Genomic DNA, 20,956 nt, shown 5'->3' on the forward strand with positions numbered 1-20,956 from the left:
TAAAAGAATTGTTTCAGCTAGCATATCTATATTACCATTTGATATTGAACAATTTAAAAACTTTTGTTGTAAGAAGTGACTACAATAAAACGTCTGAATTTGATATAGGCAAACGAGAAAAACCGTGCTAGATGGCATTCATTCGCTCAACACGTCAGAAAGTCGTATTGTGTAATTGTCAGGGTTAACAAAGGCCAACCGAGCGAGTCCCCTTCGCTCTCTATCTCGCTACTCCTCTATCTTCGTCCTTTTTTACCTTCACAATGCCGCCAAAAATAAAGATACATTACAAGCAGAGTGGGCGGTTTTGGTGCGGAAACAAAAGAAAATACAGTAAATTTATTCAAATACGAGAATTTCTTTCATGGGAACAACAGAGAAGTAAATGTCCACAGTGCCAGTATCTGGTGTTTATTGCTGAACAGTAGTTTTGTCATTCAGTTGCTTTTGATTAGCCATGGAGACCAGGAAATGGAAAAGTTATACCCAAGATGAAAAAGTAAAATTTACACGAGAAGTGGACGCTAATCCACACAAAACGAAAACTGAAATTGCTTCAGACTTAGGGATTGCTTATACCATGCTATGTACAGTGATCAGTAAAAGAAACACTATTTTGGATGAGTTCTTAAAACTGGGTTCAAAATCAGCAAAGCACAGCCATCAGCAGGAAGGAAGGTACGTAGATTTAGAGAAAGCACTTTTCACATGGTTCCAGCAAAAGCAGGTTGCAGCTCTACCAATTAGCGGTGACATGCTGAAGGCAAAGGCGTTTGATTTAGCTAAAATGATGAGTATCACTGCTGATTTCAAGGCTTCATCAAGATGGTTGCAAGGATTTAAAGATCATCATGGAATCACAGGGAATCACAATTTGCGGCGTCTCAAACGCTGTGGATGACGTCACGGTTCAACACTGGAAAGAAGAGGTTCGGTCGGGTATCGTAAGCGATTATCAGCCTCCAAACATCTACAATTGTGATGATACCGGCTTATTCTACAATCTCCTTCTTAATAAAACATTGGCTGAAAAAGGTGACTCATGCCATGGAGGAAAGAAAAGTAAAATTTGTGTAACAGTATTTTTCACCACCAATGCAGATGGATCTGACAAACTTTCTCCACGTGTGATAGGAAAGTCAAAGAATCTGAGGTGTTTTAAGGATGCAAAAACAAAACCTACGGAATATTAATCCAACAAAAATTCTTGGCTGACTAAGCTCCTAATGAAATAGTGGTTGAAAAAACTGGACATTAAAATGAAAAAGAAACAGAAGAAGATCCTTCTTCATATGGATCGATGTGCACCACATCCACCTCAAATCGTTGGAGAATGTCCGAGTGGAATTTTTCCCTCCTTACTGTACCAGTGTTCTACAACCGCTTGATTTGGGCATCATTGCAAATTTCAAAGTGCATTATAGAAAAATGCTGGTTCAACATTTAATGACACTGAGTGATGCAGGAAATAAACCTCTCTTCATTAATTTGCTACAAGCTATGGACTTTATTTTAGCTGCCTCGAAGCAGGTGTCATCCTCCACAATCAGCAACTGTTTCCGCTAAGCTGGTGTCTTACTAGAAGAGGCTGCCTCTAATGATGATTATGGGGATGAAGTTTTGTCTGGCAATGAGCTAACGCTACCGGAGGATGTAGAATTCGATATTTTGTGCATTTCAATGATAATCTGGCTTTATGTGGAGAACTAACAGATGAAGAGATTATTGCTGATGTATGTCAACAACACGGTGGTGATGAACCAGCTAGAAGCGATAGTGACACTGGAGATGGAGATAGCGACTTAAATCTTGAAACACTTGAACTGAGTGAAGTGTTAAGTGCAATCGATGTGTGTAGGTGTTACATCAGTCCAAAAAGTTGTAGTGAAAATGCTTTGAATTCAATACTAAGTTTGCAAAAGGACGTTTATACTCTTAATGCATGAAAAATGAAACAAGCCAAACTATCTGATTTCTTTAAGGCTGGACCAAGTTCAAAATAATATTTTCTGTCTTAATGTATTTATTATTTGCAAAAATTTACACATATAGGTCTATTCCATTGATTTTTCAGTATAATATGTGATGTATTGTGTAAGTCTGATTTCTAAGTAATTCTGAGTTACAAGTTGTTTTTTCTCTTCCCCTTGATACAGTATAAGTCAGGTTCAACTGTATACCCCTTCAAATAGGGTTGGCATCATGAAGTACATCTGGCCAGAAAATGGGCCAATTCCACAAGTGTGACACAGCTGTGGAATTATTATTACTATTAACATCATCATCTGCTTCATTTACACACATTTTTCCACACTGTTTTTCTTACAAATATTTTTTTAATGTCTCAGATTTCAACCATTTTAATACAGGAACCGAAGCTAGGGTACCTTTAGCACTGCCATTTCGTATGTCACCTATGTGACAAGACTAGTTTGTGTTACCACTATTTTCTGCTGGGTTTAAATTTCTTCACTTTTCAGAGTTATTCCTCCTAAGGTTCTGAAAATACATTGAAGATCCTGAGGGGTCTTCTCTGCTTCTAATGCATATTCTGGATCATTCTTTGAATTAGAATTTTTGGAGAAGATATTCTGGATGTATCAAAATAGCACAGAAATTTAAACAAAATATTGTGTTACATGAAAGAAAGAAAGAAAGAAAGAAAGAAAGAAAGAAAGAAAGGACAGATGAGCAAGTTCAGATGTTATTCATATAATTTTTATTGGAACTTATTCCTAAAATGTACAAAGGGTGTTAATTAATGGCCTGAAAATAAGCAGCATACTCCATTCAAACTTCAACTGTGAAATATTAAAGTGTGGCCTGTAAAAAAAAAAAACTTTTATAGTATAAAAATTTAAAATGGTGCTTATTTCTCATTTTTACCAGTAATCCAAGAATACTGCTAGAGTCTGCAAATGAAACTGGTGGGAGATAACATAAAACATTTTTTTTTTATTTTGGCATTGGGATTGTGTTTATTGTTTCATAAGCTTGTATTTGATTCAGTAAGAAGCTGGATACTGGAAAGAAAGACTGTTTCCCACTGATAGGATCAAAGCAAAGCAATACCTAGCCTAGGAATAAAGTATGCAGTAGTTCTGACACAAGTTCCAAACTTGCAACTGTTCATTACAGTACCACCACAAACAGCAGAGGGGGCCAGAAGAAAATAAGGATTAGATGAATCTAATATGCAATATTAGAATAACTGTGATGTTAGCTGTTATGGTTGATGAAAAGTTACTTCCCTACATCATATTAAAGTGAAGAACATTGCCTAATGAGAGATTCCCTAAGGACATAATGATTTATTGTCGGGCAAAAGTCTGGATGACACTGAACTGCTGTTTGGAATTGCATTATGGCTCGCTACAAAGCCCTGATAGTTTTGGATACTTATAAGGGTCAACTCTCCTAAAGTCAGGAATAATCTTGCTCTACAAAAGACAACCCTCGTTATCATTTAAAACAATACAATTTCAAAAATGCAAGGGCTTAATGTTGTTGTGAACAAGCCCTATAAAGAGCACTTCTATAAAAAGTATTCAGATTCCTTAGAAACAATACATTATCGTTACCAGTCTTCTTTTTTTCTCCAAATATTATTACATATTTCACTTCAAAACTTGTTTCGGAGACTGTGTTCCATCGTTGGGTGATGAAATAGTGACAGACATTGTTGTTCTACTTGATATACAAATGTTTCCAAATAATATTGTATATTACATTAAAGAGCGGGAGCCATGTGCCTACAGTATGTTGGGTCAGCTATAAGTGTGTGTTGTTTTTGAAATATAAAGTTGTAACTAAAACATAAAATTGTTTTTAAATATTCATTTTCTATTTTATCATTAAGCATGTATTGTGGATCTAGCGTTGGTCGCAGCACCACTCAGAGTAAGGCACAGCTGGCACAATGACACTTGGTCGCTAGCCGATATAATGCGTGCCTTTCCTCCCCACTACATTGCAGCAATTCACATTTATAAAAAGCTATTTCTAGTGACAACTATCAGTCTAAAACCCATCTGGCATTACATTTGATGCTCAAAATGTTGTCCTTCAGCTGTCAAACACACCTGACACCTCATAAAACAGGTTTGCAGACACTCAGCGAATCTCAGCCCTTGTGATGTTCGAAATAACTTGTGCAATGTTCTCTTGTAGTTCTTTTCTTTTGTGAGGGTTGTTCACATACACTTTTTCCTTCAGCATCCCCACAAGTAATAATCATACGGATTTAAATCAGGAGATCTAGCGGGATAATTAACCACACAATCTTTCAAAACTTCCTGTATAATTTCCATAATGCCAATATAGTTGGTCCGTTATTGGACATAATAAATTTTCCAGTTAACTCATTCCTGGTTGCCAGCACTTTGCCCCGGTGTGCTAAGTTGGGCTCATCAGTTAGTAAATAGCACACCTACCAAGATGCATGGCTAGTGCATACCGTGGAGGCCACTGCGTAGGCTACTTGGAGCCACCGGCAGTGCCAATTGCACTATGAGAGACTTGGTCTCATTTTCAAAAATTGATGCCTGCCTGGCCATCAGATGATAAAGATGTTGATTCCCATAGGGAACCTGAAATATTTGTTCCAAATGAATAAATTTATAATACCAATATAGTTGGTCTGTTGTTGGACATTATAAATTTTCCAGCCAACTCATTCCTGGTTGCCAGCGTTTTGCCCAGTGTGCGAACAGAATTCTTTCTCAATGGAAATGTATGATCACCTCATTATCATTCTTTCAACTATTTCAGCTCACAATGTGATCCGTGAAGTTCAGCCCAAAATCAATTCATTTTTCAAAAGGATTTAATGTGCAGGTACAGTGCTGTGTGTATATCAAATATATACTGTATACTACTAATAACCCCATGGCACTACAGCCCTGAAAGGCCTTGGCCTACCAAGCGACCGCTGCTCAGCCCGAAGGCCTGCAGATTAGGTGGTGTTGTGTGGTCAGCACAACAAATCCTCTTGGCCGTTATTCTTGGCTTTCTAGACAGGGTCCGCTATCTCACCATCAGATAGTTCCTCAACTGTAATCACGTAGGCTGAGTGGACCTTGAACCAGCCCTCAGATCCAGGTAAAAATCCCCGACCTGGCCGGGAATCGAACCCGGAGCCTCCGGGTAAGAGGCGAGAATGCTATCCCTACACCACGGGGCCGGCATATACTGTATGCCCCAATAAAATAACTTTTCAGACCTGAATAATTGTACTTTACTATGTTTATGATAACTGAATAAAATTTTCATGTAACATCTGTCACAGTATTGTATGAATACTAAATACCTACATAAATTAAATGTTGATTTAAGACAATTCCAGAAAATCCCTGTACAGTACCGTATATCACTATGTAACATAGGTAATTCAAACCAGTGTTTTAAAATGTGACCTCGATTTAACACCAACCTGCTTGATTGCACCAACTACACTCTGACAAATGATGACATTATAATGAGGGATAACTGTAGATGTGCAGCATCTGCTGATTCACCATGCATTCTTGAAACCTGATGTCAAATCCTCTGTCAGTTTATCTAATGTAAAAACAGATGCAGTTTTACATGTGATTTTATATACACCAGTCTGTTTCAATTTATCTGGTGTATTGACTAGTGTGGTAGCATCTGACCCAGTTTGTTTATGGTTGAGAAGCTGATGAGTATATTCTGCTTCTTGAGAGCTCTGGCTATTTGGTATGACACTTTTTCAAAGAACTGTATGCTGTGACCTACATGTCTTCTTCGTGTTCACTTTCTTGCACAGGTTTTTCAGCTTTTTTTTTTTTCCATGATAGAGCAGTCTCCGAAACACATTGTGAAGTGTATCATTTGGTAACATTTCAAAAGTGACTGGTAAGAGGGATTTTTTATTCTTTCCCTATATTTTTTAATCTCATAATGGATGTTCTCTCTGAAAATCTAAGAGAACCAGCTCCTTGGTTATGCTATTTGCAGACGATATTGTACTATGCAGCACGAATAGAGAATAGGAACTGGGAATGAGACTGTTCAGATGGATGGAAACCAGCTCCAGGCAAGGAACAGTTTCAAATATTTAGGATCCACTATGTCTGCTTATGGTAATCTAGATCTAGAAATTACCTGCCAAATTCAGGCTGCCTAGTCTAACTGGAAAGGGATGTCTGGTGTCCTCTGTGGCAGTACACTAAACATTCGAACAAAGCTTTTGCTATTTGTTTTATGTGGCACCGACACAGATAGGTCTGATGGCGACGATGGGATAGGAAAGGCCTAGGAATAGGAAGGAAGTGGCCGTGGCCTTAATTAAGGTACAGCCCCAGCATTTGCCTGGTGTGAAAAAGGGAAACCACGGAAAACCATCTTCAGGGCTGCCGACAGTGGGGCTCAAACCCACTATCTCCCGGTTACTGAATACTGGCCGCACTTAAGCGACTGCAGCTATCGAGCTCGGTCCGAACAAAGGGGAAAGCCTATAAATGTGCGGTGAGTCCTGCAATGCTATATGGTGCAGAAACTTGGCCACCAGTGCAATCACAATGTAAGCGGGTGGAAGTATCTTAAATGAACATGCTGAGATGGATGAGTGGAGTTAGGAGGAAAGACCACATCAAGGAAAGCATTATACGAGGCAATGTTAAAATGACAAATATCTAGGAAGGTTCAAGAATGACGATTGATCTGGTATGGCCACATTAAGCGCAAGATGAAAATTATGTGGGAAGGAGAATGCTTAACATGGAGGTGGAAGGCAGGAGGGAGAGAAGTAGGCTCAGAAGAAGATGGATAGATTCTATGCAGGAGGATCTCAGGGAAAAGAATTTAAGAGAAAACACCATTTGGGATCAAGGGAAATGGAAACGACTTGTCAGAAATGACAATAGCATTTAAATATATTATTATTAAGGTCCACCTTTCCAATATAAAACGTACAAAGTTTACATTACATTTATGTTCAGGGACTAGCCTTAAAGCAAATCAACACAAAATGCATCGAAGAAAATAAACAATGTAAAGACACAAAGGTCAGAAATGTCCACCCCGCATGAACGGAAAAGAAGAAGAAAGAATTATTTCACAGTCACGGATAAGGCCTGCTTCAAAACATAATTATGTTTAAATATGCAGATTGATTTCTGGAAAGGATCGTGCCCTCTTACCATATTGTAAGAATACAAACGGTCAACCTTCTGTTTCTGCATTTGTAGCACTCACAAATTCTTTAAAATTAATTTGTCCTGTTGGTAATGCGAAACTCATGTGATGATTGTACTCGGTCCTCTGATGTGCCCACTGCTTGTCCCGCTGCTCTCTACCAACTGTAATAAACAAACACTAGTGCTCCCTAACCCAAGTGCAATGCAATCATATTTTGTACACATAACACCTAACAACAATGTGCAAGTATACTCTATGTATAGAAAATAGTATCCTATTTACTACTGAAGTTATAAGGATTGACAGTGTCACACAGTGTCAAACAGGAAAAGAAATGTGGCGAAGGGAAATCCTAAGGTGCGAACACAATTGCGAGCATATTGTGAGCCAAGCGTCTCAAGAGCCGCTCACACTACCATGCTCACAAGCATGAGCGCAAAGTGAGCATCTGTTGAGCCGCTCGTTCTTAAGACAACTTGAGTCGGTTTTCTGGTGAGCACAAAGGGATTCTCGCGCTCAGTGTGAATGGCGAAGGAACATGACTAGTGAGCACCCTGCAAGCATGGTGACTTGGTCAGATGATGTGCTTACGCTAATAGACACTTATCGGACACATTCTGCTTTACGAGACCCGAAATATGGGGATCACTTTAAAAATAATATGAAAGAGAATGCATGGTGGGATATTGATACAACTGGACAACCCGCAGATGTATGTAAGAAAAAAAATTTCTTTTTTTGGGGAACACACCAGAGGGAAAGGAGCAAAGAGAAAAGTAGTCGCACTACTGGAAAAGCAGAGTTTCTTGCATAGAAGACATCTTTTGATGGAAACAAGACAGTCTGCTCCTGCTCATGCGCAAATGGCTCAAGCAGTGCTTGCAAGCCACTTGAACATTTTAGTTTTCCACGAATGAGTCATGAGCTGCTCGGCTCACAATACGCTCGCAACAGTGCACACACCTCTCCCAAATACAATGTAGAATAAAATTGCAACCCAAAATTTTTCTTCCTTCAATCTCACTGATTATTGTTCCCTTTTCCCCCCTCAAGCAGCAAGAGGGCGGCTTATTTTCAGGCCAATACAGCAATATATTTACAAACCTACCTACTTTTGTTTCGTAGTTTTATCCTCAGATGTTCGTAGTTCCTGTCCCAAAATACTTCCCAGGATACGCAGTTGGTTTTTCTTCTCATCCACCACTTCATCTGGCTTGGAGTTGAGCTTTTCCTCAGTATTGTCATCGCTTTCATAAAACCTTTCATCCAAGGTAAATCGTTTATCATTAGCATACCGAGCTTGCAAGGCTAGAAGCTAGAAAAGTAACAAAATTGAATGCCATTTTAAAGAAAAGATGAACGGCGATAAACATGTATTTTGTTTGTTGTTTGGGACATTAGTCCACTGACTAGTCTGATGCAGCTTCCATGCCACCTTGTTTTGTGCTAACCATGTATTTATATTAAGTAAATAGCAATTACATAACCACACCTCAATGATTCATGGAATATCGTAAAGAGAACCTAAAAGTTTCACTTCCTGTCAACAATGGGTCAAAAATTTATTTGCTTTTTGATATATGGTCAGCCCCATGGTGTAGGGGTAGTTTGCCTGTCTCTGACCTGGAGGTGCTGAGTTTGATTCCTGGCCAGTCCAAAGATTTTAATTCTGGATTTAGGACTGGAATGGGATTCACTCAGCCTCATGAGAACAGCTAAGAGACAGGGAAACCGGTTATGGAAACCAAGCAATATGGCTGAGGATGACATCATGGCCAGTATCTGCATGCTATCTGGCTGGGCAGCTGTCATCTTAGCAGACCAAGTCCCTAATGAGGTGTTCTGCTATGGGTGTATGTATAGCAGAGGTAAGAGATGTGTGCAAAGTATGTACGGGAGTACAGTATTAATAAGTACCGGGTAAGGAAACATTATTCTGAGTTCATGTTGTACCATAAAACAGTAGCATAACATAATAATGGCACTAAATGAAGCTAAATAGAAACTGTACACCCAATCAAGTAGTCATCATAGGCAGAACAACAGGGGAACTAGCCAAATGAAATTACTAGCACAGGTACCTAAGATGACAATACATATTTTAAAAGCAAAGCTATGAAGGTCTCCACAAAAATAAGCTTCCGCTATCTTGTAACCTCCGAAGGACTGATTACCGTCAGATCTTTTATTATGGACACTCGAGTTTAGACTTTAATTACTTTTTTAATTTTTTTTGCTAGTGGCTTTACGTTGCACCGTCACAGATAGGTCTTATGGCGACGATGGGAGAGAAAAGGCCTAGGATTTGGAAGGAAGCAGCTGTGGCCTTAATTAAGGTACAGCCCCAGCATTTGCCTGGTGTGAAAATGGGAAACCACTGAAAACCATCTTCAGGGCTGCCGATGGTGGGATTCGAACCCACTATCTCCTGGATGCTAGCTCACAGCCGCACGCCTGTAACCATTCGGCCAACTCGCCCAGTGCTTTAATTATTAACAAACTAATAGGCCTATTGCAAAATGAGTTAAACCAATATTTTCCTTGTTTAATTCTTCATTAGAGTGTATAAGACAAATTGATTTTGAATTCATTAATTATTTTTAATTATTTTTATTTGTGATTGTAGTAAATATTGTCCGGGGTTTTGGCTTCTTATCTAGTAACCGCTCACTTAAAAATAAATACATGGAAAACTACTTACCTGATGGTAATGAAACTTTTATATGTTATAGCCACATGTATTCTCAGTGAAATACTCAAGTTACAATTTTTTTCAACCACCCAAAAGAAAGTTCTTATTTTTCTACAGCAATGTTTTCTCAGCCCAGGATAAATGTACAACAGGAAACTTGGGCTTGTTTTGAAGCACTCAGTCGTGGTTAACAGAAACTAGAACCACTGTAACCATACAATGTAATACTGAATTTATGAAAAGTATGTAATATTAATAGAAAGTTGTGAGCGCGCTGGACCATGTGATTAACAGCAGGCAGGGTGGTGAAATAAGGTACAGCCTTGCAGTGTTCAGTAGTATGCAGAGCATGCAATGAACACAACTTTTTGTTTACTTTCAACCTTTGATTTTATTTCCTCAAACAAATTCCACTTCCCATCACCTTTTCTCATAAGGTTTTTCAATTGCAGGTTTACAAATGGTTGGCTTCCTAATTTATGTCACACTGTACAATTATTACCAGGGTTATTTACATTACTATTTACATTTACATACCTTTACAATATTTTATTCTGTCAATTTTCTTCGTCTGACAAATCACTATGTTCCGATGAATCGGAACTACTGTCATTCATGTTGATCACGACTGGCTTGAAATGAGGGACATTTTCAGATAGTCCATATTTCTTCCAGTGGTAGTCTTCCATTTTCTTAGCATGCTTTTTTACACTGTTTTCAGAGTTTCAAAAGTGTAGAAATTGATATAGTAAAATCCCCGGTATATTCCAAAGGTTTCAAGCGGAAACTTTTAATTGCACGGAATGCCTTATCAACGAAAAAATCGCATATTTCTTTGTGTTATGGCCAACGAAATATCGAGTTGGATTTTTGAATGTCCCAGTTTCAAACACTTCTTCTTTCTTCACCTGGATGATATATTTTTATCATTCTCTTTTGAAGTGACTCCTACTCTCTTCACTGACAACAACAATACTATAATCCAATACAATCTGCTACTTTCTGGTACACAGGGAACCCGTGTCCCCTACTTCCCACCCCCTCCCCCACTCACTGTGAAAGAAATAAATAGCACTCAAAACCATTGCAAGTTCACCCTCTGACAACGGTGGTCTCGGAGGCATCTTGATGTGATGTGGCTAACATGCAGAACACAGGCAGGTAGACTGAAAATAACATGCGGACAAATTGAGGTCAGCAGCATTATATTTCACACCTGCCCAGTTCGAGTGTACGCGGCAACCCTGCACCCGGTTTCGCCACCCTGCCTGCTGTCGCCCGGTCTAGTGCAGACACAACTTCGCATCGATATTCCTCTTCATAAATTTAGTATCACACTGTACACTTACAGTGGTTCTAGTTTCCTGTTGTACGTTTACCCTCGGCTGAGAAAAAGTTGCTTAAGGAAAATGATAACTTCTGGGGTGGATGAAGAAAACTGCAACTTGAGTATTACACAACAAATACATGTGGCTACAACATATAAAAATGCCATTACCATCAAACAAGTAGTTTTCCATGTATACATTTTTAAGTGAGCAGTTCCTCGAGAAGAAGCCAAAAACCTGGGCAATATTTACTATATTTACCACAAATACAAAAATACGAGTAACTAATGAACTTCAAAAATAATTTGTGTTATATGCTGTAATGCAGAATTAAATCAGGAAAATATTGGCATAATTTGTTTTGAAATAGGCCTGTCGGTTCATTTGCGATTAACGCCTAAACTAGAGAGTCCATAATAAAAAATTCTGACAGTAGTTCCAAGCCTGGCCACCTTTGCCCCTAGGAATTTATCTGGTGATTATTTTTGTTGTAAGCTGAGTGAATTGCAGAGTTGTGTTCCTCTCCATGGTTGGAAGTCTTGTTCCTGAATTTCAAGCCCACATCTTTCCGGGTGAAATGAGTAAGCCTCTAACGCGTTGGCCAGGCAGCCCTTATAACTGTTTGACAGTCCAAGAGAAATATCATAATACTATCTGGGGTAAGTTTTATTTTGTCCATGACAATTTCTATTTTATGCATAACATCATAGGTTGGCAATTTTTTCTCTCCAAAAAAGGTAAAGGAGGGAAAAAGCAAGAAAAAAGAAAATAAATAAATACACAGAACAGAACAAACATACAAACTTATACTTAATTATTTTGCAGGAAAAAATGTAAAGTTCACAGGAAAAGAGTTTGGTGTAGAATTGAAATTAATTCACTACTGGAGGGCTCAGAAGAGAAAGATTACTGAAATCCAAGTCCACATGTCGATCGTTTTGTGGCTGAAATTTGAGTAAAAAGTGCTTGATGACATAGTTAACTCGGAAATGATCATAATGCTGTATTGTACAAAATGCTCCAAATAAATAAAAAAAATTTTTTAAAAAAAGGATGGAACGTTCGTTTTATGCAGAGACATGGACTTGGTCTGCAAAGACGAACCACGTTGGCTTAGCATCTACTGTGTATGCTGCGAAGTATTATGGTGATGATGAAGAGTGTGTCCAGCATATTCATTAAATGAACAGGTGTGGAGAAATTGGCAGTTATCGCATATGGTAGTGAACCAAGAAGGCATAGGCTCTGGCACACATGTGTTATAAAATCTTTATTCATGAAAGGACAGCTGAGTTACAATGTCCGAACAGCTGTACGAGAGAACGTTCTTGTCTCTACTGCTCTGTGTGAGGAAGACACCATGAGAGGGGGCAAGATCGAGTGACATCAGCGCCACATGTATCTCACCTCCCCGTAGAAACGTCTCGAAACAATTTTTATACTTCTCAACGACTTGACCGATAAATATGAGACTAACACCAACTTGTAGCTCACATTTTGAATGTACGACGTTGCAAATTTGAGATTAATCTGCCTAGTGGTTTAAAAGATATGATGAGTTGAAATCTGGAATGTATAACCACCCCTCTATTGCCCGGCTCAGAGAGCTTGCTTCCAGCCGGATATAAATAGGTCGACGACCCGAGGATATAGTCAGTGCGTCTTAAACTCTACGACTCGATCATGACTAGACGTCATTATGGTCCGTCGCGCTTCGCGAGAGACATGAAAGTGATCTTCTAGATCTTTGAATTTGTGCGAGGTCGTAGTAAGTGAAGTTTCAACTGCGAGGTCGTTGTAAGTGAAGTTTCAACCACGTTGTGACGTGTGAAATGTTGCAAAGTTTTCTCAAACTGAGTTTTCGTTGTATAAGATTTACCAGTGTCTTAACTAAGTGAATTTACGATAGAGACTGTGCATTGAAGTATAATTGAGAATACCAGTGTTTAATTTACCCTTCGACAGTATTGTGAACTTCGTTAATCTCTCATATTTTGAACTTTGTCATGATCATTGACAGTGACAGCATACTAGGAAATGGTGTGTGATAAACTGAACTTTCAATTTGTAACAACTTCATTAATTTTGAGACACTTCTCGTATACAATTACGATTGTGAACTGTTTGAACCACCATTTCACTCGAATATTCAATAATTAATAGGACTAAATTTGACTATTTTTCACGTATTTTCTCGAACTTTCGATTATTACCATAAGAAATGAACTGATGTTAAGGACATTTTATGGCAATATCAGGTCATACGAACTCGTGTCATGCAAACTCATTCATAAAACCTCTTAAGCTATGAACATTAGTATTCAAGAGACTGTTATAGGAGTGATATTAATTGCATTTTCGCGAGTCTTTCACGGACCATGACAGTTATTCTACGATTGAACTTAAGACATAATCAGCGATTATTATGAACTGTGATAGTGTTCAATTCATGTTTTATAAACTGTGAGTGAAAGACTGTGCTTTCCATTTTGAAAATGACCTCAGGTCATTACTGCATTAACTTGACTTATGGTTCAAACTGTAGCATAGACTGTGATATTCTGAGTCACGTATTTAATATCATAGAATAAAAGTGCGAGTACGAAGTGTGCATTAAGACTTATGTCAGTGTAAAATACAAGTCATTAATGATAATTAAGAGTCCTACAGTCCTACAATTGTGCCAATTGAACTTTCTGTGTTTCAACATTCCTCTTTAAAAGAACATCGGAAATCTTGGCGAAGTGTCGTGATATTACACTACGTAGAACGCCATCTTCAGCGTGGGATTAATAGTGGTTTCTACGAGGGATGATAACGGGGTGTCTTCATGGGATGTGTTACGCTGCTGGTGCCGAGTTCGAGTTTGGGCTGCACGGTGCAGAAAGTCCAGTCACCAAGCTGCAGGACAGTACTTCATCAATCCTTATGAGCAGATTATAGGTGATATAAGTGTATTTCATATATTTTTGAGTGAGTAATTACACTTAGACACTAACTGACTTTTTAATAAAGCACTCAATCATTCACAGTGCTACATTCGTCAAAGGAAAAGTGCTTCGTGTGGATTCTAATTCTACTGTTTATAATAATTGGAGGAGGTTATTCAAGAAGACTTCAGGTCTTATTTTGAACTGTAGATTTCTTTATAAAGTTTGTGTAAATATGAAGTCATTTCACTTAGATGAACTATAGGGCTTGCCATAAAACAATTGGTTTAGATGAACTGTAGGAGTTTTCAGCAAGTGATTAAAAATATTTATTTGAACTATCAGATTGTTGAAGGAAGTGTGCATTAATGTTATGAAAAACTTTAGGTTTGCATCACAAGTGATGGACTTAATTTCTATGCAATCTAGAAATTTGGTTAAATGAAGTTCTATGTACAAGGTGTTATTTTGAATTTGAGTCTATATAAGAGATCCTAGATGAACTGTAGGGTATTTGAGATCTCAAAAAAATTGGTATTCATTTTTGACATTATTAACATCAAGTGGATGTCTCAGAATATAACAACACATATATTTCATTTTTACATTCTGAAAAGACTGATTGAATATTTAGTTTTGATAAATCAACAGCAGGGTGTTTATTTGAGAATATTAATAAATATTGTCAAAAATTTTAGTTACCACCTAATCAATACAAAATGATTTTGTATTGATTAGGTGGTCTAATAAATAACTTAATGTTATTATTTCAATCAAATATCATCAATACGGACCAAAAATGATATTTATTACATGTAATACCATCTAGTATTCGGCCTGCGTAATTATCCTTCTCTACCTGCTCTAATAGTATCCGCACACAACCTGGGATCCTTCCCATGCTCTGGCCTCATAATCATTTCCCGGTACAGTAGTAAGCTATCACCCTTTACCCCTTTTTAAACAAAAATTCAGGCAGAGAGTGAACTTCCTGTAGGCATTGTTGTATGAGTAGATGAAAAAAAAAAGAAAGTTCGATGTCTGCTGATTTTATTATAGTTTGGCTGAAAGTTGAATGGGATGGATTCCCTGGAGCTTTACATTTATGATCTGCCCTGTCACTTCTTTCCCTTGCCATTTCTACTACAGCATCCTTGTATGTCAACTGTTCTCTTTCCACATTCTGAACCTGCTGATTGTCCATTCTTTCAAACTTCTCACTAATCATATCCATTTACTTCTGTTCAAGTACTTTGTCCTGAAGATTTTCTACCCTTATCCGTCAGCAGACAGACTTAACTTTCTCTATCCTAGATCTAAAAATTGATCAATGCAGATCAGATAGTAGTCTGTATCATCAAAAATTCCCAGGAACACCCATGCATTCCAAGCAGATATCCTGAAGTCAAAGTCGGTTATGACACAGTCCAGTATGGATCGAGTACCTCCCATGTGTAATGGAAAACAGCCATATGTTTGAAGAATGAATTCACATCTGTTAATCCCATACTAGTGTAGAAACCCTGTAAATGCATCCCATTAATATTTGCTTCCTTATCTTCCCCACATTTAACCATCACTTTCTCAGATCCTTGAGTTCTATTTCCAATTCTTGCATTGAAATCCTCCATTAACATTATCCTATTTACAAGCCTGGCAGAAACTTTTTGCACTATTGTGTTCCTTTCAAGTGATAACACTCCTACACTACACTCTGCCCTTACCCTTTTCACACCTTATAATCTCCTATCTCTTCCTCTTTAACTTTTATTACCCAAATATAAAACTTTTAGCATATCCACATGCATCCTCTTTGCTGACTCAGCCAGTTCTCCCCATTTTATCCTTTCATAACCCCTATCAATGTTAACAGCACCCTACTGAATTTCATTTCGTTTGCCAAGTTGTTTCTAAGGAGTCCTTAACCTGTCAAATGGAAGTGACTCTGTTACTCGTATAGATCCAAGGCTTGCTAAAAATATTCTCAGCTCAGTAAGTTATTGTGGAGTAGGATGCTACCCAACTTACACATAGTCTCAATGAGAATTTCTCCACTAGCGATTTAAGACCCCTGATGGATTATATAGTCCTAGCTGCCTGAGCAAAAGGAGGGTCATGACTCAGAATAAGTCTGAGATGCCCACTCCCAACCCATAGCAACTAGTATCCCAACTCTCTGGATGTGATTACATTAACCCATACCACGATCTGTAATTTTTTTTTATTTTTTTTTGGTAATGAGAGTGCTCGTGGTGGTGATTTTTGTTTTAAGAGGAAGTACAACTAGGTAATCATCCTCTCTGAACAAATTAAGTGGAAAAGAAATTTAAAATAAAACAAAATTATTTATTCAACAAAGGAATTTCTAAATGAACAGTTGTTTAGTAATCAGTTTTGCTCCTTACAGTTTCTGTATCAGTCAACTGCAATATTTCCATCTGAAGGATTTTAAAAATAATGTAAGAAACTCACCTTCTGCCCTTTTATACCCTCAAATTGGGATTTTATCTTAAAATCATTATCCTCATCTTCTGATTCATCATCACTAAACAGTTTTCCCTTCTTATCCTTTGACGAGTTTTCTAATGTTTCAGATGAATTCATTTTTACATCAGTTCCACCAGAAAATGATGCATTACTACGATGGATATCATTATCTTCTTCATCATCAAGTATAATCTTCTTACTGTTACTTGCATTTAAGTCCTGTAACAAATAAAGATAAAACTACATTTACAAAACTTTATCAATCATAATAATACAAAGTAGATACATTTGGAAAAATAATTTTGTGTTGTCTTCAACATAAAAAATGTATTGTAAATAGTAATTTTTGTCTTATGACAATCTGCAAAGGCAGAAAGAAACTTAAATAAAATTTAAATATAACAGCCATTAATGTGAGAGTGAGCAGGACTCTGTAACCAGCTATCAGCTCTACAGGAAGTACATTCTGATTTGATTACAGATACAGTCTGCCATTTTTAATTTTGCACTACTTATCTTACATAACAAATGTAGTCAATGTATACTACACAACCTAACAAATGAAAGCCCTAATCTTTTTCTTCGCTTCCTGTTTACAGTTTTCTGGGTCAGGTTGTGAATCAAGGCCCTCCACAGTTCTCTCTCCACCTTAATATATGAGTTGCACACTGAGTGTCCAAAAGTCACGGAATGGTGTGTCCTGTTAGAAAATGTGCCGTGTATTATCCCTGAGCGTTACGGCTAGGTGCAGCGTAGCTGAGTATTCTGTCACAGACATCAGTGTCATGAAGATGATAATACGTAGCTAGGTAACTGACTATGAACATGGGATGATCATCGGCGCATGGCACATGGGTCGTAGCACTGCGGAGATTCCATGCAAATTCGGGTTTCCGAGGTCAACAGTGTCGAGGGTGGATCTTCAATATCACAGAGAGAATGTTGCCACCCGTGTACAGCCGCACAGGAAGACCACAGGTGTTTAACGAACAGACATCACATCGCTTCCGCAGGACCATACTGAGCCCTTGATGGGCTACTGTGAGTCATATCACTGCCCACTTGAATGTTGGGAATGAGGAACCCATTTCTAGCAGGACTGTAAGGAGGCAACTGCACTGCATAAGCTTTACCAGCTGACGACCAACTCACGTCCCTTTGCTGACACCTCAACACAGAGCTCAACGACATGCATCGGTCCGTGAACATCGGCAATGGACCATGGAACAGTGGCGGCATGTGGTATGGTCCGATGAAACCCGGTTCCAGTTCTATCAAGCTGATGGGCGCGTGAGAGTGTGCGCAAGCCCCTTGAAGTTATGGATTCCGTGTGTCAACAAGGTCGTGTCCAGGCAGGAGGTGACTCGATTCTGATCTGAGCGGTGTTATCATGATCGCAATTAGGCCCATTTTCTGGCTGCAGGGAGCGCTGACAGGTGCACGTTATGTGGACATTCAGACCATCTGCATCCCTTTCTGGCCCTAGAGTACCCTGAGGGAGATGCCATATTTCAACAGGACAATGCGCCATGTTGCCAATCTGTGGTGACATGCAGGTGGTTGGAGGAGCACTCCAGTGAAGTTACAACCATGAATTGGCTCTCCAGATCACCTGATTTTAATTCACTGAGCTCGATAGCTGCAGTCACTTAATTCCGGCCAGTGTCCAGTATTCGGGAGATAGTGGGTTCGAACCCTACTGTCGGCAGCCCTGAAAGTGGTTTTCCGTGGTTTCCCATTTTCACACCAAGCAAATGCTGAGGCTGTACCTTAAATAAGGCCACGGCCGCTTCCTTCCCACTGTTAGCTCCTTCCTGTCCTGTCGTCGCCATAAGACCTGTCTGTGTTGGTGCGACGTAAAGCAACTTGCAATGATCTTAATCCAATCAAGCATCTATGGGATGCTGTTGATGCTGATGTATGCTCCATGAACCTTGCACCAACTACACAAGACCAATTGTGGGTAGCAGTGCAAGATGCGTGGGTCCAGATCCCTCCAGAATGATCCCAACACCCTGTAGAGTCGATGCCTCGCCGTACTGCTAGTGTTTTGAGGGCTTACGGAGGAGCAACTCATTATTAACATATTCTGTGTCTTCCCATGACTTTTTTTTGCTAGTTGTGTGTTTGCCTGGCATAAAAAGTTCAAGGAAGGACGAGAACGTGTGGAAAATCAGCAACACAATCGCCGTCCTCGGACCAGCATTACAGAAGAAAACATTTGTCTGGTTAAAGACATTATTGACGACGATCGACGGGCATGAGCGATGCACAACCAATGCTGCTTACTACTGCAAGCTTTTGAACAAGGCGAGGGTTGTATATCGCCGCCAAAGACGAGACCAATCGATTCGACAGGTCATCCTCCATGACAATGCGGGCCCCATACTACAGCTTTAACTGTCTCCAAGCTATAAGAAATGCACTGGACTACACTCTATCATCCTCCTTACAGCCTGGACTTATCACCCTGCGATTTCCATTTTTTCGGACCACTGAAAGAAGCTGTAGGAGGGCAACGATTTTAAGATGACGAGAGTGTGGAAGACTTTGTGCACAACTCGCTGGTGACACAACCCTGTTCTTTTTACGATGAGGGCATCAAAAAGCTGCCCATACGCTGGGACAAATGCATTTCCAAAGCAGGAAACTATGTGGAAAAAGAAATTGTAATTGCCTTATGTTTTTCAATAAGTGAATATATATCAAAAATAAAATCCAATTTATATTTGATCCCCCCTCGTAGTCATGTTCTATTCCTGTGATTTGGATTTTACAATAAATTGTTGCATAATATATTTAATCACAGAAAATAGGAAATGTGCTTTCAAATGACTCTACTATATGATATCTATGTTTAGTTTCATACAAGTTAATTTGAAATCTGTACACAAAATAATTCGACAGAGCTACAGAGCATTTCAGCCGGCTCCGTGGTGTAGGGATAGCATGCCTGCCTCTCACCCGGAGGCCCTGGGTTCGATTCCCGGCCAGGTCAGGGATTTTTACCTGGATCTGAGGGCTGGTTTGAGGTCCACTCAGCCTACGTGATTAGAATTGAGGAGCTATTTGACGGTGAGATAGCGGCGCCGGTCTAGAAAGCCAAGAATAACGGCCGAGAGGATTCGTTGTGCTGACCACACGACACCTCGTAATCTGCAGGCCTTCGGGCTGAGCAGCAGTTGCTTGGTAGGCCAAGGCCCTTCAAGGGCTATAGTGTCATGCAGTTTGTTTTTTACAGAGCATTTCCAAAGGGTCCCTGTTCAGATTGTCTGATATTTAAGCAATATATGAAACATGCAAGCAACAACCTTATTCTGGCTGCACAAGAAGATTGAGAATATACAGTATCAACTTGTACATAGGGACCTGAAAAATTATCATCTAGGCTATTTGTTTCAAAATTAGCATCTATTTTTTCTGAAATTAGCATCTATTTTTCCAAAATTAGCATCTATTTACGAAGTTAAAATAATCACATGGTATTATTAATTTTAACAATTCCAAGTTTATGAAGTGCAATTATTATCCTTGGTTCACACACAATACAAATTCATTGTTCAAACGAAAGCACTGTCGGTACTTCGGCATTGCTTTTTTTTTTTTTTTTTTTTTTTTTTCAAATTGCACCGTCTGTCTGTAACCAATGTGATGTAATGAGACAACACGCGCTCGCTATCTACATTTTTCGTTGGGGTCTACAACAACTCAAGACAGTATTTAGCAAATATGCTGAACTCTGTCTGAACTGCAGTTAATGCAAGCATGACATCATATTTTTCACTTTCTTTCATCTGGGTTTGAATTGCATGTTTCAGAGAACAGTAACCAGACCAGATATTGTTTCATGAAAGATCTGTTACTCCAAACAATTTCTCAAGCTCATCTAATTTATCAGTGTATTCAAAATTATATTTTTCGGATACAAAGCTTGAGAAATTGACACAAAATGCTTATAGTTGGGGTCTTTAGTTTTCAATGTGGCTAGCTTAACCTATGAAGAATGAGCAGCTTTGACAAATGTGTCTACATGCAGCCTGCTGTAGAGGAGTGAGCTTAATCAAAGCATCATTAGTTGCCGCAGAAAAATTCCCCTCACAAATGAAGGTAAAACTGACGTCAAGGTTATGCAGTCTGGGGTAAAGGAGATGAGAGGTAGGATACAGAGACCCTGCAAGTTCAGTAAGGAGGTGAACCAATCCAGCTGCATGATCTGTGACAAAAACCATGTGGGAGTGAAGCCTATTCACTTCTCAGTCACTCAGATCAGTCAGGTACTTAATATCACAGTTGTTGATGTCTTTCATGTCAGACATCCTGAAAAATGTAACATCAGTAAAGTAAGCACTCAGATAGAA

General features: G+C 38.9%; 1 protein-coding gene across 1 annotated transcript in view; it reads right to left on the reverse strand.

Annotated features, from left to right (window-relative positions):
- Nucleotides 1-20,956, reverse strand: part of LOC136871647 (probable RNA-binding protein CG14230) — a 74,046-nt gene that overhangs the window by 24,080 nt on the left and 29,010 nt on the right. Inside the window, exons 4-5 of the mRNA XM_067145125.2 lie at nucleotides 16,584-16,817; nucleotides 8,274-8,476 (exon numbers count right to left, since the gene is read on the reverse strand). Of these exons, the coding sequence (XP_067001226.2) occupies nucleotides 8,274-8,476; nucleotides 16,584-16,817 (437 nt within the window). The remainder of the gene's footprint in view (nucleotides 1-8,273; nucleotides 8,477-16,583; nucleotides 16,818-20,956) is intronic.

Source organism: Anabrus simplex, chromosome 4 (genome assembly GCF_040414725.1).
Source record: "Anabrus simplex isolate iqAnaSimp1 chromosome 4, ASM4041472v1, whole genome shotgun sequence".
NCBI classification, from domain to species: domain Eukaryota; kingdom Metazoa; phylum Arthropoda; class Insecta; order Orthoptera; family Tettigoniidae; genus Anabrus; species Anabrus simplex.